This window comes from Oenanthe melanoleuca, chromosome Z, assembly GCF_029582105.1.
Source record: "Oenanthe melanoleuca isolate GR-GAL-2019-014 chromosome Z, OMel1.0, whole genome shotgun sequence".
Classification (NCBI taxonomy): Eukaryota; Metazoa; Chordata; class Aves; order Passeriformes; family Muscicapidae; genus Oenanthe; species Oenanthe melanoleuca.
The window spans coordinates 63089670-63112445 of NC_079362.1; the positions used below are offsets into that span (position 1 = coordinate 63089670).

Genomic DNA, 22776 nt, shown 5'->3' on the forward strand with positions numbered 1-22776 from the left:
CTTCTCTGACTAGAAGCTAAAACCTTGTGACTTTGTTCAGATTTTCTTCTTAACTGTGTCATTACAGAGGCTTTACCAGCCTCTCTCATTGGCCCCATTTTGGCCAGCAGCATGTCCATCTTCAGAGCTGTCAGGGTTTGGCTCTGTTGGACATGAAGCTTCCAGCACCTCCTCACAGGAGCCATCTCTGTGGCCTCCCTGCTACCAAAACCAGACTATGCCAAACCCTCATTGCCTTCATTACATAAGACACCATAATGATCTAGAGGCTAACATGTAGCTGGTCTGCCAGTTCAGTGAGACAAGTATCTTCCATATGTTTTTTATCATGGACCATAGGTACTGATACTTGTAAGATATTGAATCACATAGCTGATGAGAGGAAACACAAAAGAAAAGCTTTGTACTAGGAAGTTTTCCAGGCATTTAATAATAAACTTTTAGTTTTTTTATCTGTAAGAGTAAATGTATTACTGTCCCTATAACCACTCAAAAGCAAATGCAAGCCATTTGAGGCAGAAATTAATTTATTTTAATCTGTAAAATTGAGAGAATCACAGAATCAGAATATTCTGAGTTTGAAAGGATCATTAAAGTCCAACTCCTGGCCTTGCACAGGACCCCCCAAGAGTCACACCATGTGCCTGAGAGCATTGTCCAAATTCTTCTTGAACTCTGTCCAGCTTGGTGCTGTGACCATTGCCCTGGGGAGCCTGTTCCAGTGCCCAAACACCCTCTGGGTGAAAAACTCTTTTCTGATATCAATCTAAACCTCCCCAGACACAATTTCAGGCCATTCGCTTGGGTCCTGTCAGTGGTCACACAGAGAAGAGATCAGTACCTGCCTCTCTTCTTCTTCCACAGAGGAAACTTAACTGCAATGAGGTCTCCCCTCCTATTCTCCAGGCTGACCTCATCTCACTCCTCATGTGGCTTCCCCTCAAGGCCCTTCACCATCCTCTTTTGTGTCTTGTTTCCTACTAACCTCTCTTCCTTCCCCTTTCTTTCCTCCTTGGCAACTCTTAATTGGTATGTGAGGTTGTTGCTGTCTTTGGTTATTGGGGTGTAGTCCTTGTTCGAAAATGTTGCTCTGCTCAGACTCATAGAACTTTGTACTTCTGATCATTTCCTGTGAGTAGTGTGTCAGGTCTAGACCTCTTTACCTTCCAAGATCAGATGCATCCAGTTTAAGGTAATGGAAGCAAGCAAGATTGTGTACCAGAGCATTATGGAAAGTAAAAATAGAGGTAACTGAATACCAAGCCACAGGATGCTTGCCGTGGTAATGTGCAAGTTGTAACACACTTTAAGAGAAGAATGAGTCCAGAAGCTGAAAGCATTGCTTGTTTTGAGGGACAAACAGAAGTGAATACTGAGCCACATTTATATATTTGCCCATACTCTGAAATGACCTCTACAGGCATCTGGAATAGAACAAAAAACATTGGTTTATGCTGATATAGTGATACAAGGCATGGCTTTCTGAAGTGGCAAGAGACTTTCTAAACTGTCAGGTGGATGTACAGTATTCAGATATTCTTGTTGCTACATTTCATAAATAGATATTTCTTTTGAGGAACCAGTGACTTTTCCATCAACAGAAAGATGTACACTTTGCTTTTCAAGGGACAAAACCATTGGAACTAAATCCATTGCTCCTCAGAGCTTCCACTAAGCCAATGATACTACTCAGATTTCGGTTACCCCAGGGAAACAGCCATGGCTGTGTCTCTCCTTCTACTCATCACTATTTGTATCATAAAGAGCTGATAAGGAGACAGCTTTTTTCATTCTGTTGGTGTTTGAATACTGTGGGTATGAAATAGGTGGGCTTTTGATACAGGAAAAGTTGACCATCTTGTGCTATCACTTGCAGCCACAATATTGTCTTTTATTTTCTAAAATAATAATAATACTACTAATAAATAATATTAAATTTTCATTAAAAATTTCATTTTAGGGTAAGATGGTGAAAGGAATGGGGGGTGCCATGGACCTGGTATCCAGTGCGCAGACCAAAGTGGTTGTCACCATGGAGCACTCAGCCAAGGTAAGGCTCTGCCACTTCTTTCTAAATCAGTGTTTTGTGATGCACAAAAGACAAAAAATAAACAGGAAAAGAAAAGACATATTAATTCTTCTACTTTGTGAGGATTTGACAATTTTGCTGTTGGTTATTACGGTGATGCAACTGGAAGCTAGGTTAATATGGTTCCTTTCCTCTTGTAAGTGCATCATTCATAATGGGGAAAAAAATGAAATATTAACTTAATGTTTAAAGGCTGCACACATTTTTTTAGCTACTTCATGCAAATTTAATTGGAGTGGCCATTGCCAAAGCTACAGTAGATGCTACTCTACTCTTTGCCCCAGAATAATTTGAAAAATGAGGTTTCCCATAGTTCAATACTTGTTATGATGGGAAGATATTTACTTTTGAAATTGCCAGTCAAATTGGTACTGACAGTTTAACAGAATATATTTTTTTAGCATGATGAGATACAGGCTGTCTTACATCATTATGTGTAAGTGGTTAATCTAGAGACACCTTTGTGAGGGAGTTATATAGGTATATGCTATAGATGTAAGTGCCTCACAAAAGATCATAGGAAACCTTTAATTTGAAACTTCTGGCACAGGAGAAAAAATGTACTGAAGGAGAAAAATCTCTATCCTGAATGTTTAATTTTTTTTTTTTTTTTGTTTAATTTTTGTGTTTTTTCTATGCCAAATTTATTACATGTCTGCAACAATAGTTAATTTGTTCAAAGTAATATCTCTTGTCAGAGTTTGCATGGCAACTATAGTAAATATGTAAATATGAGAGTAAATATATTAACAGCTATGTGTTTTTTTCATGAGATTTGAAGAATTAATTTTCACTTGAAAATAAAAGCATATATGTATTGAAAAATGTAGTAGTTTCACATTTTGTACTGAGCTGTGATCTCAAGAGGCACATTTTGACTAACAGAACTGAGTTTAACCTGATAGTTTTTATGTTCATATGCATAAATAAGTAAATTAAAGTATAAAATGAATTCATCTTTATGACTTGCATCACTAGCAAACAGCCTCCTAAAAACTGCAGCAGCATAGGGAGTTATCTATTTGCTCAGCCACGCACTTTAGGTATTAATGTATTTATGTAGTATATTTATAATGTATTTAGGTGTTAATAAATATTTATGCTATATGTCTACTTACTGGGGAATTTGGTTAAGGCTTAGCATCCACACACAATATAATTATTCAAATGAGTTTTTCTCCTAAAGGTAGTATTACTAAAATATTTTTCCACAGCAGTGTTAAGAAATTGTTCGCTGGGTTGTTTTTGTTTTGTCTGTAGGATTACTGAATCAGGAAATTTATGAAAACAGAGATAGGTTCACGGTTATGAAAAAGGTCAAAAATAAAATTATTTATTTTGTCATATGTATACCTACTTTGGGCACTTATGTGCATGTTGTACCTGGTATACACTTGTGGAGAGCCAGTTGCAGGCTTTCATAAATTATTTCTTCTGCATTTGTGTAAAGACACTGCCAAATTAACAATATGCAATATTTTAATTTTATTCTTAATTTTAAGTGGCACTTTTTCCTTTTACCTAGCCTCTTTCTGGGGTCTTCATATCGATGCTTCTTGCTTGCTCATATGTGAAGATGATGCAATATAGAAATCTATTATTTAGCAATCAAAACTGCTGTTAGAGTTTTCAGGTGTTCTTCCTTTTTTGTTGTCGCTGTTGTTGGGGTTTTGTTGTGTTTTTTTTTTTTAATAGCCAAGTAAATATAACATCCATGAGTCCAGTTCTGAAAGTCAGAAGCCTTTTGTGGGGGTGTCTGTATCTTCCAGAGTTGATTTTCCATTCATGGCTTTTCAATTCTTTACACTAAATATTTAATCAGAAACTTACTGCATCTGAATGTCTGCATCAGAGGAGCAATCCTTCATCCTGCTCGAAGCCAATGTGCTAACTGAGGGAAAGGGCAGTCTGCATGTACTGAGACAGTCTCTTGTACCTTCTGTCTCTTTTATAAAGGGACGTTTCTGTAATCTTATTCTCCAAGTAAATAAGAAATCTACCATCAGACATAAAAATTTCCTGTAAATCAGCAGCAGTCATGATTTGATGAATGGCAATATAGTGGAAGACGTGTATGGGCAGTGCCTTCAATGGATGTGTTCAAGAGGTGCTGCAAGAGGTAGTTCTTGTGCTAGATTTCTCTGATTTATATCTTGTGAAGGATCTTCTAATCCTTTTCAAGTCTAGTTGTTGGTTTTCTTTTAATAATAGTGATGGCTCATTACACATTAAAGAAAGTTTTCTAAGAGTTTAATAACCCATCTCATTTCAGTACACATGTTGCAGTTTTTAAACATAGAAATAGGCTGAGTCCTTGCAGCACAGGCAGAATATAGTTTGCACTGAATTATGATGGTAGAACTAGTAACTGCTTTACCACTGAAATAAATACTCAAGGAGTTTTACTCTTTTAAAACTCTGATATGCACTATCTTACAAATATAAACAAATATGCTCAGTGCCAAGTTAATAACATTTTTATTACTTAAGTTTTTACATGTAATGAAAACCATAATGTACAGAAGATAGATAAGAAAACATGAAATCAGCTTTGTAGAAGAATCTCCAGCTTAAGAACTGCTATTGAGTTCTTAATATGAGGTAACAGACAAGTACACAAAATGATGAGAGAATGGAGAAGATGGATGCAGAATTGCCACTGCCTCATAAACAAAATAGGGATAACTAACTGAAATTAGTTGAAACAAGAAGAAACATTTTCCACAGCCAGCTAGTGAAGTTGTGGATGATAGCAGAATGATGCAAAAATCTCAAGGTATTAAGTCTATATATAAGGGACTAAACTATTTTTATGAGGTTGAGCTCATCAATGACAATTACGTGCCACTGCCTGGAAGCAGTCTCTGCCTCAGAAAATGTGTGCATTACAGCATATGAGGAATAAAGAGGACATATCTGCAGAACAATATTTCAAATTTTGCTCTGTATGCTTAGGCCACTGAGAGACACTTGGCAAATGGACCTTATGTCAAATTCATTAGCTTTTCTTAATGTATTTTTTGCTAAATTACCTCTTCTTTCATAGCCACAAAGAAAATAATAATAGAATGTAAGCTTGCTATTTAATGTCTAAACAGTCCCTGTGCATTTGTGTCTAATTCACTAAATACTGCCTGAGAGAATTAGAAGTAAAGTTCTTACCCCTATAGCATCATTGACATGTTTTGCAAAACACGGTGAAGTAACAGCTGGTAATTGTTCCATGTTGTGAAATGAGTTGTCTATACTCTTCAGAAAAACAGAATGGAGATTGGTTTTAAGCGCTTGATTTGGGCATGACTGAAACTTGAAGCACTGAATTGAAAACTCTTTCCTTATACTGTGAAAAGTTCTGATTTTAATGTGTTGTGGAAGACTAAGGACATTTTTGTTCTTCAACAACAAAATTTTTTATTGAAAGCAGGCTGGAACACCTAAGGTTTTATGGATCTAGACAATAGTATTTTCCTTTATCTGAAGAAATCCTGAATAAATCTGAATAAATTCAGATGGTAAAAATCATGCATTTCCATTTAATTTGCTCTTCTTACACTGCCCTGATGGATGTCTTCTAAAAGTCACAGAATCATTTAGGTTGAAAAAGGCCTCTAAGATCATTAAGTCCAAACCTTTGTAAAGATCAGGAAATGCTTTTCATCTTTAAGGATTGCTAGTAATACAAGAATCTTCAGCTCAAGTGTTAAGAAGCTCAAATGTATCAGTTCTCAGGGTCACAGGAGCTGTTCAAAGCTGTCACCTCTGCAAGTCCCTGCGTTTCAATCTCAATTAGGTACCACGAAGAGACACTTCATTTCACAGGGCTGAAAAGTGTATCTGATATGTTACTGAAGATATTACAAGTACCACAGATTAATCTTGGCTCTTAGACAAATTACACATTCTCGTGATGGGCAGAATATAAGTAGATCAATTAAAAGTAACTAGAATGAAGAGATAGCTCCTCACAGAGAAAGACAAATTCAAAAGTGCATGGATTGCTCTTTGTGTTATCACTCAGGAGTCAAACTGGCTGTGAGATGGCCCCTGATTAAGCCTTAAGGTAAACTATGATTCTAAATGGTTAAATGAGACATGTTATACTCTGAGAGTTTTGAAGTGCATAACTGAAAATTGATAATTAGACAAAAAAAATAAAAGCATGGGGTAATGGGAGAAGTGTGCACTTAATGCTACTTCTGTAAAACACTTACAAATACTGACCAAAAAAGTAAGAATCCATCTGCCTTATATCCATTCGGAGCTCTTGCAGCCTACATTAACTTGGTATGATCCAGACCCATTTTTGAATTACAATTTTTTAAAAATGAAGAAAAAGAAAGAAAATAAAGACAAGGACTTTCCCAGAGACAATATGGGTAAATAAACTGGATTTACTGTTTTAAGAGCATGACTTGAACTCTGGGGATTTGACGTTCCTCTGTGTGTGGCTGATCCTGCCCATCCTGTTTGTGATAAAATAGAAGACAGGGAAATATGTTGCCTGTGATGTTGTTGCTTAATTTTTGTCCTTCATGTGTCATCAGTGAGGTTTTATGTGTCTCTTGTCCTCACAATGTAGCAGGAAGGGCAGATTATTAACCAGCAGTGTGCAGGACTTCCAAACTCAAGAGTCCACTCAGTGGTGAAGTAAGATTCTTACTAGTCAGCCATAGAAGTGAATTTGAAGAGTATTATGAGCACCTTGAATGTTTAAATAGCACTGGCTACATCTGTGATTTTCATGAACATATCTGAATTTTTTTTAAAGCTAATATTTGTATATTGTTAAACACAGGGCAATGTCCATAAAATCTTGGAAAAATGCAGTTTACCACTTACTGGGAAACAATGTGTTGACCGCATCATTACAGAAAAGGTAATGTACTTTTCTTGAATCCTTGTTAAAATTTTCCTCCTCTATTGCTAACAACAATAGCAAAGCTTAGCAAAAATTAAGAATGTCTTTTATATCTGTTGCCAAAGGGAAAAGATGGCCTTGGAGTACAGGCTCAGAGGTCTTGGGACTCATATTTTTACTTTAAAAGTTTTGACATGTAGCATACTGAACTGTACCCTTAGATACCTTCAGAACAAAGTTGCCACATATGAAAGGCATGAAAAGTGTGTATCTTCTTGTTTCCCCCCAAAGTATTTCTGAAAATTTGCTGTGATATGCAGATTTTCAAATATGGCTGTAATCACAGCTTGGGAGGTGAAGGGGCATTGTTATTTGCTTCTGGTAAGGTTTTTTGATTGTTTTTGTCCTTTTGTTTTGTTTGGGATATTTATTTTTTTTCCCAGCAAAGCCCACATAGGTTGGACAACTGGCATCTTTCATGTGTACTACATGCTGTTTCAGAGAAAACTGTGGCTGTAGCAGAGCTTTAGTTCTTTGTCCTTACTTGATTCCATTTGTGAAGCAATTTATACTCCAGTGGAAGCAGCATCTCGTACTGCTGCTCCTCAAAATACATTAGTGGATCTTTTCAGCAAAGGATAAGTGACTTAAGGTTTTTTGCTGTGATCATACTCCTTTTATTTTTGGTGTTTATTTTTTAAGGACTTAGAGTAGTCCTTCTGTGAGCCATCTATCACGCCAAGTAGAATGCATCAAAGGTGCTGATGAAGAATTTGCTTTCTCAGGGTGGGATATTGCTACATCTAAAGGATTTTTCTTCAAAAAGAAAGGGAAAATATATTAGAATATGGAAGTTTTCTCTTTTTTTAGTCTTCTACCAACTGGCCACATTCGAATGTAAGGTACAAAAAAATGAGAGGGAACAAAGACTGATAGAAAATAAGCAAGTAGAAATGTCTGTAATGTTTATCAATTACCAGATCTTGTGACTTTATTAGGAAATTATACAAATTAGCAACAACATTTAGATAGTGTTGCAAATTTTTTCCTCACTAGCATCCAGTTTTCCTTATGCCCAGCTTCTCTTTTAAGACTTAAGGAAGCTGTCCTTTTCCAATCCTATTAAAAGCAGTTTCATGTGTCCAGACAATGACTAGACTTTAGGACACTTCTTTGATGAGCTTAAGACTTTACTTTCATTTCAAGTTCCAGCTTCATTGGTCTTTTGCTACTAAACTTTTATTTTTAAGGAAAATTACTTTAGACCTTATGGTTTCCCTGGAAACTAGTTTGCAACCTGTGTATCTCCCTCTGGTAGGCATTATTAAGGTGCACATTGTTTTATTTATTTCTATTTGAAGCATTTGTAAGTCTCAGAGGTCGAGTGCATATCTTATGAAGACATCAGACAGTGTTTGCTCCTTCAGCTTCTTCCTCTCAGGCTTTCTTTTAAAAATACTGCAGGGAGTCTTGTCTTTCACCACTAGCTTCTAAAAATTCTAGCATTTCCATTGGATACACAATAGCTGTTGGAGAAAATTACGGTCAGCCAAAAATGATCTCTCTACTTGCCATGAAATTAAATAAAAGAATGGGGGAGATAGTCTCCTCCCTTTTTCTTTCTTGGTCTCTTGGTGGACATTTTCTTGCAGCAAAGAATATCTCAGCTGTTTTCTTTGAACGTCACCAGATTGGAGCAGCAGGCTTGGTCCACATCTCCTTCAGTTATGAACGATTGTACTTTTTCCTCACAAAACTAACACCTACTGGATTCAAGATAGTCTAACACATTCTAGATTATCTTTCTTGGTACAAATAAATGTAGCAGAAATCTTTATTGCACAGTTATGAAAATGAAAAGTAGCTTCTCATGTTACTGAAGGAATGCTATCTACTTCAGAGTATTATTTTGTACAGTGTTACTACATTTACATCCTCATTTTCTCTTTTGATAATAAAAAAAATAATTATGCACTTTTTTGACTTAATAGGCAGTGTTTGATGTGGACAAGAAAAAGGGATTGACCCTCATAGAAATCTGGGAAGGACTGACAGTAGATGATATCAAGAAAAGCACTGGCTGTGACTTCGCAGTAAGTAATTTTACAAACCAGTACAGTTTGGAGTCAGAACAAATATTCTGCACAAATACTTATCACTTAAAGGCTTGTAGTTGAAGTAAGTTTCATCTTCATAGGTGAGGACTGAAAATACCTGGGATATTTACAATGAAAGATAATTTGGGGCTAATATAGTGTGATGGTGTTGGAAGCATCAGAAGCTAGGAAAACCAGGAGAGATGGAGAAATAACTAAGAGTGAAAAGACAAGTGGAAAGGAAACTTCTGTGCTTTGGAGATGGGAACTGATTCTTCTTGGAGAGATGGATAAATAATTTTTTTTTCACTGTATAATTTAGTTTACCTAACTCTCTGTAGCTAAGCTTCAATGCTATCTTTAGGTGGAGTTGTGAGTCATCTTGACAGGAGTGACCACAGTTGTCCCCTCTGTGTTAGTAGTGTGAATTAATGAACTGCTCTAACACTGCATTGTACAAATGGAACTTATGCTCTTCATTAATTCACCTGCCTTTTGACATTCACATTCATTCTTAAGTCTCACCTAATGCAAACACAAAACTGCCGTATTAATGGAAAGCTATAGCATTCTAGAGTGTAACTGAATGCATGTGTGGTTTCATTTCAAAATATTTTTCTGTTTTATGAAATCTTTTGGGGCAGTTCAACCCTCCTTTGGCCAGGACAGCAAGTATGACAGTGTAAAAATTGTGCTGTAAAGATAGTTCAGGAGTATTTAGTAATGAAGTAAAATACTCATTTTTACAGAGTTTCGTGATGTGCTTATGGCACCTAATTAACAGTCTGCTGAGCATTTAATATGTGCAAAGGTTTTTTATTAAGGCTTTGAGCATATTCTTGGTAGTAATGAAAACTTCTGGAGCAGTGAACCTATGAAATTTCCTTTACTTCCTGTGTCCATAAGAGAGCATTTCTGATAACTAAATATGATTATGTTTCTCCTTAGATTTTTTAAATAAAAGTCTGATACCTGCTGAAATTACCTTTAATTACCTGAAAAAATTATATTGGACTAAAGACTAGTGGCCTACAGCTGCAGAATGCAGGAAGCTGCTACAAAATCAGTTTGCTGAACTTAACTATGCCAGATTACTAACATTCCATGTCATATTTTAGGGAAGTAATTTTTTTTTAATTTCTTAAATTTTAAGTAGAATCAACCTTTCATATACAGAAGTTCTGTGTGGAAATGAAAAGATTCGTTCAGCTTCTGACTTTGATCTAGTAAAAAATTATTAATTCTTTAGACGTTTTAATATCAGGACTTTTTCTTGGGCTGATCTGCCTGTCAAGCAGCTAGAATGCAGAAGTAAAACATAAAAATGAACTTTTTAGGTTTCTATCTCACTCAGTCACTTTGTTTTGTTCTTTCGGATTTAATTTGGTGAGTAACTTCATTATGAAATTGAAAGTGCAATGTTTAGTAAGCATTTAAATAGATGTAAACTACAGGAAAGGACTTCTGTTTCCAGGAGACATTGAAAACACTCCTTACTTTTTCCAAACCTGCTTGTTTGAAAGGACCTGGAGTTTTTTTGGTTGAGATGACCAAGAGATATCTATTCAATTAAGTAGTGTGTCTCAAAGTAGAGGCCAGCTGCCTATGCTCAAGGCAGTGAAAGCAGAAACAAACAAAAAATTCAGAGAAAGAGGTGATAAGTTTAAAATGATGGGCTATGAGATTAAACTTTGCAGCAGGTATGATAGGGCAAGACAATTAGGTCTGAAGAAGAGATTAACACCACCCGCTGTTCCTTGGTGCTTTCCTGGAAATGTTACAAAAGAGTGATAGAAGCTTCAAATCTTTGGTGTAGCCTGAAGTTCTGAGTTAATGAGAGGTGTTGGAACAATGCACTGTCTGGCTCCCTGGGATATGTCTCTCTAAGCTCAGGAAGGGACCCTTCACAGGCACCATTTCCTAGTTCTCGAGGAGACAAACTCCAGCACAGTCTGCTTTGTTGGGCTGCTGCAGTCATGCATGAAATCACGAGCTATGGGCATGAAAAATGTAGATGCTTCTTGGTTTATGCATTTTCATGTACTTACCTTGAAAGCAGTGGCTTGCATAAATGCTTGCAAAGCAATGCTTGTTTGCAAAGCATGTACCTCTGCCAGAGCATGTGCAGGTGTCAGCATGATGTACTGATGGCTCCTTACAAAAGTGCCCACAGTCCCTACAGATTGAAAGCATGACATGAACCTCAATTATTTGTTTATTAGACCTTTGGCATGGAAGCTCAGTAGCCCTTTCTTTCTTCCCCAACCCCACCTTGTAAAGAATGTTTCCAGGCCATAGTGTCTCAGTCCTGCTGTCATTGCTTGAAATCCCGACCAAATCTTCAGTTGAAATCTTTGTCAGAAAGACTGGGTTGCTGTTGTGTAATATTGGACCCTTGATGGCCTGAATTTCTTATATAGCAAACAACTCCAGGTTCTTTGCTTAGTTTTTTATTTTCTGAAATAGGAATTTGAGCATAGTGATAGGCAGTTATTCAGACTGCAGGACCATCCTTGGTCCTTTTTTTCTCATATTTCAAAACTCTGCCTCAGGCTTTCTTGCAAGAGTAACAGTTGTGCTTGTGATTATTTGTGCTCACTGAGTGCGACATCTTGGGTTTATTTATATCAATGACAGGAGCTTTAGTGATATTGTATTACCACAGTAAAAGCAGGATCATCTATTTTCCTAGTTTGAAACAGAACTAATCAGGGGAAAATGAGGAGCTGACCCCTTTTTCTAGTAGCTTTTTTTCAGTAGATGCAGTGTATGATCTGAACTAAAACAAATGTCTTTCTAAGTTCACTAGAAATGAGATTTCAGGAGATGGCTGTATCTTTATACGTAACTGCCTCACCCCATATCAGCTTCTTCTCTTTGGAGAGGAGAACTTCATAGTCTATAGGGCCATATTTGAGACACATTTGACTGTACAATTCTATTTCACAGCCTGCTTACTTACTTCGAAAAACATCTCCTAAAGAACATTTGCAAAACAAAATGCCAGAGGAAACATGATTTAGAGTCAACAATCTTCATAGTAGACTGGCATCATTTAAAAAATAAACAGTTCACCCTCAATTTTACTGTGCTGTGAAGACAAAATGTTGGCTTATCTTGCATGCTTAAATAAGATTTGCTGTAGCCGAGCATATAGATCACCTTGGCAGGCAATCTGTTTGGGCTTGTACTGCCTTTTACCATTGATGAGACCATGGCAGAACATACTTTGCAGATGTATTTAATTATAAAAATTATCAGGATAAGTCACAAATCCCCACCACAATCTTTTTTTTCCTTAATCTTAAAGCTTGTTTTTTCAAAATTTTCTTCAAAGCTAACATGGAGTATAGAAAAAGCATCTTCCAAAGCTAGTGTATGTTTAAAAAGGAATTGTCTGTCTAAGTTCAACCACTGAGCTCAAAATGATATAGGATATAGATTTTATTTTCTGGAAGTACATTTTACTTTGAGGAGCATTTTCTTTTGAAGATGTTTCAAGATTGAGTTGATTTTTAAATGGATGTTGTGGGGTTTTTTTCCTAATCAATCACCCCTGCTGCAAAAACAATTAAGAGTTTTTTGTACCAAATATATACATAAATATTTGATGTTAGGATTGTGGTTTACATTTCTCTGCATTGAAAAAATAGGTGGTAATAAGAGAAAAGCAACTATTATTAATTTAACAAATACTTTTTTTTTGAGGGGCTCATTTTGATGAAATTTTTGAACAGCAACTTGTGGCTTACTTCTTAAGGTCAATGGTACTTAACAAGATACAGCCTTACTCAGAATCAGAACCTGAAGGAATGCTCACTACATAGAAATTCAATTAAATAAGCATAGGGATGTTTGTGTAGCTGAAAAGAGTTCTTTGGGGTTGGGAATCAGAGATTCAACAGGCTTGAACTGCAGCAACCCCAGAGCCCATGTGTCTTCTTACCAGTTGAGAGGCCATGTACTGGGCTGCAAAGGCAAACTCCTCCCAGAATACCTACTTGTCCAACACTGGCAAAGTGTTTGAGGCTTCCAAGATAAGGTGTCCTTCCTGCAAGTGAAGTAATATTAAGAATGTGTTGTTTAGCAGATACTGTAAGAAAGCAGCAACTCTAAAGCTGTGCACTACGAGTACAGTCTGCATTAAACCCCTTCAGCCCTTACTAAATGCTGCGCTCTTAGCACAGGGTAACACTGGATTGACTGTCTCTAGTAGGATTTAAAGCACTGGACTCAGGGAGCTTTCTACATTTCAGGCTTGATTACTCCTTGTTTTCCAAGCACAAACAGTCTGTTTTGTCACATTGGCATTTTTCTGCTTATTTAATCACATTTTAGTTAGAGCAAAAGTTGCATTTGGGTCCAATTCTGAGTGGTGCTGGGCTCTCACCACCTCCATTATCTTGAGCAGACATTATGGCACATCAGGCTCACAGGCATCAGACCCATCTGAAGTGGATACTAGTACAACAAATGACAGCTGTTAGCATCAGATGTGCAGACACCACATTAAACGTAATGTGCTCATCAAATGTAAAACGCTTGATGTTTTGAAGGTACTGAAATCTACAACATCAGAAAAAATAGAAATCTCTACAGTAATTGCCTTTGTTGTTGTTTGCAGAATACAGATTTTAGTGCTTCTATTTTCATCCTCTAGTGTTTAGCTTTACTTCAATGGAACTATCTCTGGCTGTGGCAGAAATAAGCCCAAATAAAGTGAGACACATAGTAACTTGGACTCTAAAATGCTGAAACATTTCTGGAACTAATCCAGGAAAGCTGATGCATTTTACCTATTACATCTATTTATTATCCTAGTTCACACACAACTTTGAAAAAAATCAATGAATTGTTGCCATCCACTAAAAACATTTCATTAGCATTTGATACAGTAAACACATTCTTCATGAACTAAGTTTTCCTCAGTGGCTATTCTCATAAGGTTATAAATGATGATACATAGTGGCTGGAGGAAAGATCACATAGAAATCCAAGTGGTACAGAAAATACAGCTCTGTACCTCTAAAAGAAAGCAGCATTAATGCTTGAAAAGGCACTTATATATTATTCTTCCATGAGTTAGCTTCTTGACTACTGTTAACTGAAAAAGATGGGTTAAGGAGGCAGGAGGATGAAGTAGTGATGCTTCCATGGGGCACATTAATCAACTACGAGTCAGATTATCCAGGGAACTGTTTTTCATCCTGAAAAAGTAGGATCACATGAGTTATTTCTGATCTTCATCCTGGGGCATCAGGCTGGGAACAGGAGATGATTAAAGAAACTTGGATCTTCTGTGGAGACCTGATCCTCAGGGGTTTTGTGCAGACCTGGAGTGAGAGTTCAAGCAAATGTTAAGCACTTCTGCTCTACCAAGTCTTCTCTGTATTGTTTCTACTTACATCTTCTTTCCTCATATACCTTCCTATTTAAGCCTACTGTGTTTTATTTTTGGTCTGCTGTACATCTTATAATATCACTAATTGAATTTTGTGAATGAATGAATTAAAACAATAGAATGCATAAATGCGTCCTTACACAAAAATTAATGTGAATGGGAAAATGCAAGGTTTTTATTAAAAAAGTAAAATTGAAATTAATTAACTATATAATCATTAAACAAATGAAATTGAATGTGAACGGAAGAAAGACATTAACAAAATAGGAAATATTAATTTGATATTTTATTATACCATCATCAAACAAATCATCCTATCAAATGTATCCATATACAACAGTTGCAGAGTGTTTATTTTATATATATACCTTTGATTGCATATCCCCTGCTAGCATGCATGTTCCAAAACTCTATTGACTGTTTCTGACTGTTTCTGCGCAGAAGACTGTGCAAGGGCAAGTATGGGTTCATCTGTCTGATAATATGCTTGCATTCTTACACCAAAAACCTACCTGAAAATAAATGAAGCTGGGAGTCTGGCACCACACATATCATGTAAAATCAGAAAATTTAATTGTGGTGGTGTTTATCTCTGACATACTGTGAATATGGCAGTTAAGTAAATACAGTGGCTCCAGTCTTCAGTGGTACATAGTTGATGCAGGTGGAAGTGCATGGTGGGTTGTACTGCTAGATCTTATCTATATGACAATCTAAGTTATTTATATGACAACTGTTGTGGGTTTTTTTTCCCCTCCTTTCTGCTAGGTTTCACCGAAGCTAATACCAATGAGGCAGATTTAAATGTGAATTACAGACTGGGCTGAATTCGCAAGAAGGCTTGTTTCCAAATGGAAGAAATTGATGACTGTCTTGCAATTTTATTTTTTTTTTCCTTTTTTTTTTTTTTTAAGGGCTCTGTAAGTAGTTTCCATATAGTTAAACTCAGGCTGTGGCTATGAGCCTAATTGTATTCTGCTTTCATAACATTATCAATTTTAATGGAATGATGAATATATTCTCTAAGTTTTGAATCATGTTATAGTATAATGTTAATGATCATTGTGAAAAAGAAAAAATAATGCCTTGTAGTCTCTCTGCCAAATACTAGATTTTTTTTTACACTGAATTAGAAAAAACATGCAAAACTTATGATTGCCTCAGTGTTTCCTGATATCTGTTGCTCTGGAACTACAGCACTTATCATGTCCATTTTCCTGTAAAGGGGTGGGTTTTCTTTTCCTGGAGTGGCCTATAACAAATATATGTATCTATAGAGAGATATTGGGAATACAGACGTTCCTTTTCCTGAATCTTTTCATCAGTCCATAACAAAATTGTTTAATCTGGTGAAAATAATTGGGACCTAAATATATCTGCTTTTCCACAGTGTGTGTCTGTTGATATTGAGAAGCCTAAGCCTCCCAAAGTCCAACTGTGACCCTTCCTACTTCAGTCATACAAACTAGAATGGGGCTAGTGTGAAGGCGGAAGATGAAAAAGTGTCCGTCCTCATGCAGAAAGCTGGTAGCCGCACAATTTCCCACATGAACTGCTCTTATTCTCACCAGGTCCCAGTCAAAGGCAAACAAATATTTTCTCTGGAGTCAGGTCTGTCCTTCCAGTGTCTCATAGAGAAACAGGGGAAGAGAAGGTCGTGGACACTTTGAAGATTCTTTTGAAGGGAATACAGATAGTTAAGGGTAAAAGCATTATGCACCACTTGTCAAATCAAGGCACCTGCAAAATCGAAAGAGTTTGGAACCCAATTTTGACATAACTTGAGACAATCAAAATGAAAAGACATTATCTCAGATTCATTTTGATGAAGGCCTTCTTTTCCCTCTTAATTACAAAATCATTTTTATATTTTGTTACTTTTGTAAACAGATAAAATGGCAGCTTTGGATCTCACATACCGAATCAGTACAATATGGCTTTATCATAAGAGCATGAATTGACTGGAAATCGACATTTACTAAAATACAGTGTTCTCTCTAATATAATGGTTTCTGTCATTTCTGTCATTCGTATAAATAGGAGCATGTTAAACACTTCAGTTAAAATAATTCCTGATATAAATGTGTGACATCAGGACCGGAGCATATTAACTGACTGAAAAATAAGTAAAATGTAGGTGCACAAGAAAAAGTTTGCATAATGCCTATCATACATGTAATAAGCATGTTAAGCACATAACATAGAAAGGCATTCTAATATTAAGTGAATATGGGATTCACCGTGGCCAATGTATGTTGTGGAAGGAATGTAACACATTTCTTGGACAACTAGACAGAAAAATTGTGCAATATTTAGCTCTTGCACTAGCCTTCATACAGCATTTTTCCATTCTAAAATTCAAAATGCTTCTCTTTCATGGAACAGCTACAAAATTTTTCTTGATCCACACATGGGTTTTACAGCAGTAAAACTGCTTTGATTGGAGGTATTATATTGTATAGTTGCACTTACCCTAAACAGTTCTTTGATAATCTCTTGTCAGTACCATAACAGGCTGCCCTTCATCCCAGAAAGAAATAAACAAAATGCCTTTGTAAACACTGTTATGCCAGTACAAAAGTATTCCCATAATGCTAAGCTGTGGCTTGAACTCGCGGCTGCTAGTGGGTGGTAGGCCATTGTGTAGCCTCAATCTGTAGGCAAGACCTGATGCTGAGCCCATGGAAAGAAATGTGTTGTACAAAGACCAGTGCTAATTTCATGATTAACGTATACAAGTGATTTGGTTGATAGGTAATTTGCATTTATTGTAGTGCTCGAGGATATCTTAACACAGCATGTTAGCTTTCACATGTTTTCTCTGTTTAGGCTATTTAGCTATATTCCCTGTGTTACTCACTCATTCCACACAAGTTAAGTTTGACCATTTTTTTGCTGTGGAGGTGGACTCAAGTTCTGATCACAAAGGTTTTGAAAGTTAAGAATCTGTGTATAATAAAACCTGACAATTTTAGCTCACTGTAAACAGTTTCACTTTTGAATAGAGCAGCCCAGAGGCCCTTTCCCTAATCCTAAGACACTTCAGTGACAATTCTGACCCTTGTGGTACTGTACACAGCAAAAGGTGCCTGTCTTTGCAGAGATGGGTGAAGAGCTACTCTGAGGGGATGGGTGTAGTCCATGAAAGTGTTGTGTTCGTCTTCACTGAAAGCTCTTGTATAGAGTATCCAAAATGGGTGATGGCTTTAGGTGAGAATTATAAAAACTGTTATACAGGGGAAGGCAGTTACTCTTAACTTATCCAGAGTAAAGAAAACCCCACAAAAACAAAAAGATCAAAGAACACAAACATTTAAATAAATGGGCAAATCTTAAAGAAATCAATAAATGAAAATGTTGATCTATTGCAATTATTTATGTTACATTAGTTGTAGGTCTGATTAGTTAATTACAGTGGACATTTACACATCTATGAAGTACAGGATAGGTGTCTGCAGGCAGGATGAGGTGTACACTGATTCTGCCATAGAATTCCCTTTGCTGGTACACGCACAGAAGCCATTGTTGTCATTGGTACATGGCTCTAAAAAGACTAATGACCTGGTAATATCTGGGAGTTTAGCACCTTGGTTTCTGAATCAAAGAATTAGGACCCAAGAACTCCTGATTTCCAGTTCTTCTGGTTCTTCACTTACTGCCTTGTGGAATGACAGCTGTGTTCTCTGCCTTGTCTCTTGTTGCTGGAAAAGGGGATGTTTTTCTTCCTACCTCACAGGGATGTTGTGAGGAATAAGACGCTAAAGTCTGTGCAAAAGGTTATTTGTTTCTTTTCAACTTGGGGATCACACTTGATCAAGAGTGTGGAAGAGTACTTGAAGACTGTCATATATGCTATACATTTGAGTTCTCTGTCTTATTTGTGTCAGTTTTAAAGCAAGAGAGCAAAAGTATATGGTGCTGAAAATTGGGGATAAAAGGAGAACACGCTCTCTCCAAATAGAGCAATGATGCTGTAGCAACAGGAGACAAGATAAATATGTCACACTTGAATTTTTTATCTTGAGGACAAAAGATTGTAGTAAAATATTGGTATTGGTATGAAAATGTCGTGAGTCCGCACAAGCTAATTGCAACAAGCTTTGAATCCACTTTTTTAATTCATTTGTTGAGCAAAATAAAAATTAAAGCACTCCTAGGTATTTCCCTCTCTGTGGACACAAGTGTGGTTCACAGGTAAGGTATACTCTGAGCAGTAGTTGCAACAGTTGGTATTGCAGGGTTGAAGGTTTATTGGGATTGAAATCATTCCCTGCTTGACAGCACTTCACGAGACAAAGACAGTTGTTACTCTTTGTCCAGAAGAAGATGATTCTACTATATTATCACATTGGACTTCACCTTATATGTAATGATTTTTTTGTCCCTGATAAAGTAAAAAAAATAGAAAATATAGCTGTGCTGTAAAAACTCTGCAAACTAAACATCAAGTCCTTCCTATGTATTTGCAAAACATTCAATAAAGGTTTAAAATCACAGGCTTTCTCTATTAATTTATCTGTTACCATTTTTTGTAGTGTTTTGTCCTGCTTTTGGAAGAAGTAAGAGTTCAGCTGGTGTTCACACCAGCATGTCACACCTCAGTACACAGCAAAACCTCAAGGTTTTGTCTGAATCTGGATGGGTTTGATAAACAGAAATAATGAAGCTCAAAAATCAGTTAACAGCTGGATTCTACATGTTCTCTCTTCTCACTGATGTCTCTGTTGGGTCAATCTCAAACATAATTATCACATTCATTTTTGAAATGACTTGTTTTTCAATCAAGTTAAATAATGGACTGCATATGTAGTCCTTAGAGAAATGATTTTTTACCTTTTGATTAAAACTGCTGTAGAACTGATCACATTTGAGATGTTAATCATCGATGTTAGCGTGTGGCTGCACTCTGAAAATTGTACTAGATGGCACATGAAGACAAATTCCATTAACCACCTACTGAATGATAGAGTAGATGATTGCAAAGGGATGAAAATGTCTGTGTGTAGTGGGGTCATCCTTCCATACCTGTCATAAGGTCATGCATAAATGTGTCATAGAATCGTTTTCTCTACAGTATCATCAGGAAGCAGGTTGATAAATGTGAAGAAAAATTTTCAGAGTAATTTTTAAAAAAACACTGATGTTTTTCTCTGAAATGAAACTCTTCAGTAATTTATATGTGTGGTCAAAATCCAACATCTCTGTGAAGGGAGATACAAGGTAAGTGCCAAACCCCCAGAGATAATGCAGCAATCTTGCAGCTCTGAAATGCACTCATACAGATGTGCAAGGTTATGTTTTTCTCTGACAAGAGGAGAAAGTTAGTTACAGACATATCTCAGAAGTTCTGTGGTACCTTGTATGTCTTCCATTTTGCCTATTGTGCTGATTTGGGTTTGGGTAGACTAGATTTTCTTCACAGTAGCTGGTATGGGGCTGTGTTTTGCATTTGTGCTGAACACAGGGTTTGCAACTCAGGGATGTCTCCTTTATCTTGAGCAGTGCTTGCACAGAGCCAAGGCCTTTTCTGCTCTTCATCCCATCCAAACAGTGAGGAGGCTGGGGGGGTCACAGGAGTTGGAGTGGGCTCAGCTGGGACATCATTTCTTTGCACACCTGTAGCCTTCTGAGAGCAGAATCCCACTTCTGCACGTAGCCATGTGCTCCTGGAGACCTTAACATACCCATGCCACAGTGTATTTGGCAGCTTTAAATGGAAGGATTTTGGAGAACACCAGGATGAGGAATGAATTCCTTTTCTGAATGTATTTACAAAACATCAGGTTTTGAGACTCTAGCAAGAATAAAAGTTAGCTATTGTGTTTGTGTTATGAAAATTTGCTATGTCTGGTTCACATGTACACATTTTTGTTTATGTACACATTTAGAAGTAGTAAAGGCATGGGATAAATCCTTGCCTTCAAGGTGATTGGGTTCTCTATCTGCCTCCCATGATACTTTCTATTGATTTTATTTTATTGGTGTAATGGTTTGCGGAAGCAAGCAGAACATTACTTATTTGTGGGAGCAGTAGAGTCCAAAACTGGAATTTTTATTTCAATGTTCTTAAAACTGTCCCCTGAGCATGTAATCTAAAGAAAAACTAGTTAATTTCTGTAAATCTTTAATAGATTATTAGACTGCAGCTGCTGTAGTGCTGTTTGGCATTGCCATTGCTGCTACTGCACAGGTGAGAAATGCTGCCTTTGGTGCAGTGCAGATCATCATGCTTCTCAAACCTGTGCCTATAGGAGTTTCACAAGCCAGTGTCCACCCACCTTGCTAAAGGTTGCTAAAGGGTCCCACCATGTATGTAGGTCCTGTTTTCAGCACAGAAGTGGCACAGCCCCAGCTTCTTTGAACAATTGTGATGATGTTTCTTTCCCTGTATTAACTCAGCAGGGAGAGTTTTTGCAAAGGTTCAGCTCCTAACCCTGTCCATAGGATTCAAAGTACATCTTTCTTGTCCCAGGAAAACACCTAATGAGCCATGCTGCCTGGAGAGCTAGGTGAATAATGTCCAGGGACATTATTGTCCAGGGAATAATGTCTTCTTTTGCAGAAAGGATTACAAAAGTCACAAGGCTGTGAATGAAGTCAGGAAGGAGCAGGAGATGTTTCTGTAGTGTGCAAGTCATTCATCCACCAGTGGCAAGACTTGAATTATCCTTCAGAGTATGGCTCTTCTTTTTTTAACATGCACTTGCAAATGTGTAAGCAACTCCCTTCCCCTGCTTTCTGGCTGCCCTGTGTGTAGACACCTACCTGCAAGGTGTTTCAGGGCAATCAACAAAACTGTGAAATCTCTTAAAGAACTGGCAGGTCAAGTGATGTGCTGCTATGGCACCTCAGCATAGTACACAGAGGGGTTTTCTCTTTTAAGATTGGATTGTCTAAATGAATCAAATTTGTATGCAGATGCCCATGCCAGTTACTTTTATTATTTGGATAAATTCCTAAATATTCAATTTTGTTCTGTGGCTGAAAAGTATATAATAGACAGGTAGAAAAAGGAACTGAAAACTTCTCTAAATGGAGGGAAAACCTGTTTCAAGAAGAGCAAAAACTGCAGCCAGGAGGAGAATTAGTTGCAGAAACTGAATAAAAACAACATGAAAAGCAAACTTATATGTTACCACCCAAAAAACCAAAGGCAAGCCACGGAAGCAACGCATTCATGCTGCTTAAGAAAGCATACATTAATTTAATACAATTTCAATATCATCTGTTTAAGCAGTGAGTGAATAAAGACTATAAATTAAATCTCATGCCTATGTCCTGCAAAATCATTTTTCCTCCACCCGTTTGGAAAATTGGCTGTATGAGCAATTAACACTTTCACTCCGATTTGTCCAAAAACAAGGCAAGCTATGTGATGTTACAGAAGGCAAGGCTGTCTTGTCCAATAATATCTGTAAAAATCCAAGCTTTATGCAGACACTCTGGCTTGTCACTCTTATTTGTCTAATTCCATCATGCATTTGCTCCAATAAAACCCATTACCCATGCTTTCCTCTTTCTGGCACCCTACTAATCCTAAACAAGTAGCTCTCTCTGCTCAAGGAAGACTGTTCAAATTTCATGAGTTTTCCTGCTTGCCTGGGCTTGCTCTTAGGGGGAGGAGAGGAAGTAGAAATGTGTGTGCTGTGTTCTGCTGGGCCATGCCAGCAGGTGAACAGAGACCAGAATAGCAGAGGGGACGTCATGGGCAGAGATGGTGCTGGGGAGAGGTGTTAGAGAGCCACTGCTGAGCATCAGCACCTCTGGTACTCTGACCAGTTTCTTATCTATTCCCAGAGATGCTGAGTGCTGTACCCTGGCTTGGGTGGCCACACCTTAAGGCTTTCTATATATAGAATAATGCTTCTGACATGACAAATTTTGGAAGTACCTGACAATTTTACCCAAAAAGGAGCCCAGTTCTTAGTACAAGACAATATGCACAGCATGATGCCTTAGCTGGGGCAGGTGTGGTGTAGTGGAGGTTGCTCAGAACAATTTTAGCTACTTAAGCTTTAACTACTAAACATGTATTAATTTAGTGACATTGTGGCCTAAGATCCCAGGATTACTGCTCCCCAGTGTGGGCTTTCATCTTTGAGTACACAGTAAATATTTTAAGTATGTGGTTTTCAAATATTAGGAAGGATTGTATTAAAATCTAGAAATAATCTAAATATAATATAATCTGAAATAATATAATAATAACAATATAATATAAAACTAGATTTAATGTAATACGTTCCGCAAAAATCTAGTAAATGAAGGTGGTAGGAAGAGAATGGCTTTCCTGTTAATTTCTTGCCACTTACCACTCCAAATTTTGTATATT

General features: G+C 37.1%; 1 protein-coding gene across 1 annotated transcript in view; it reads left to right on the top strand.

Annotated features, from left to right (window-relative positions):
• OXCT1 (3-oxoacid CoA-transferase 1) overlaps positions 1–18940 on the top strand; it is an 84434-nt gene extending 65494 nt beyond the window's left edge. Inside the window, exons 14-17 of the mRNA XM_056513220.1 lie at positions 1961–2050; positions 6885–6965; positions 8939–9040; positions 15213–18940. Of these exons, the coding sequence (XP_056369195.1) occupies positions 1961–2050; positions 6885–6965; positions 8939–9040; positions 15213–15248 (309 nt within the window). The 3' untranslated portion in view covers positions 15249–18940. The remainder of the gene's footprint in view (positions 1–1960; positions 2051–6884; positions 6966–8938; positions 9041–15212) is intronic.
• The last annotated feature ends 3836 nt before the right edge of the window (positions 18941–22776 follow it).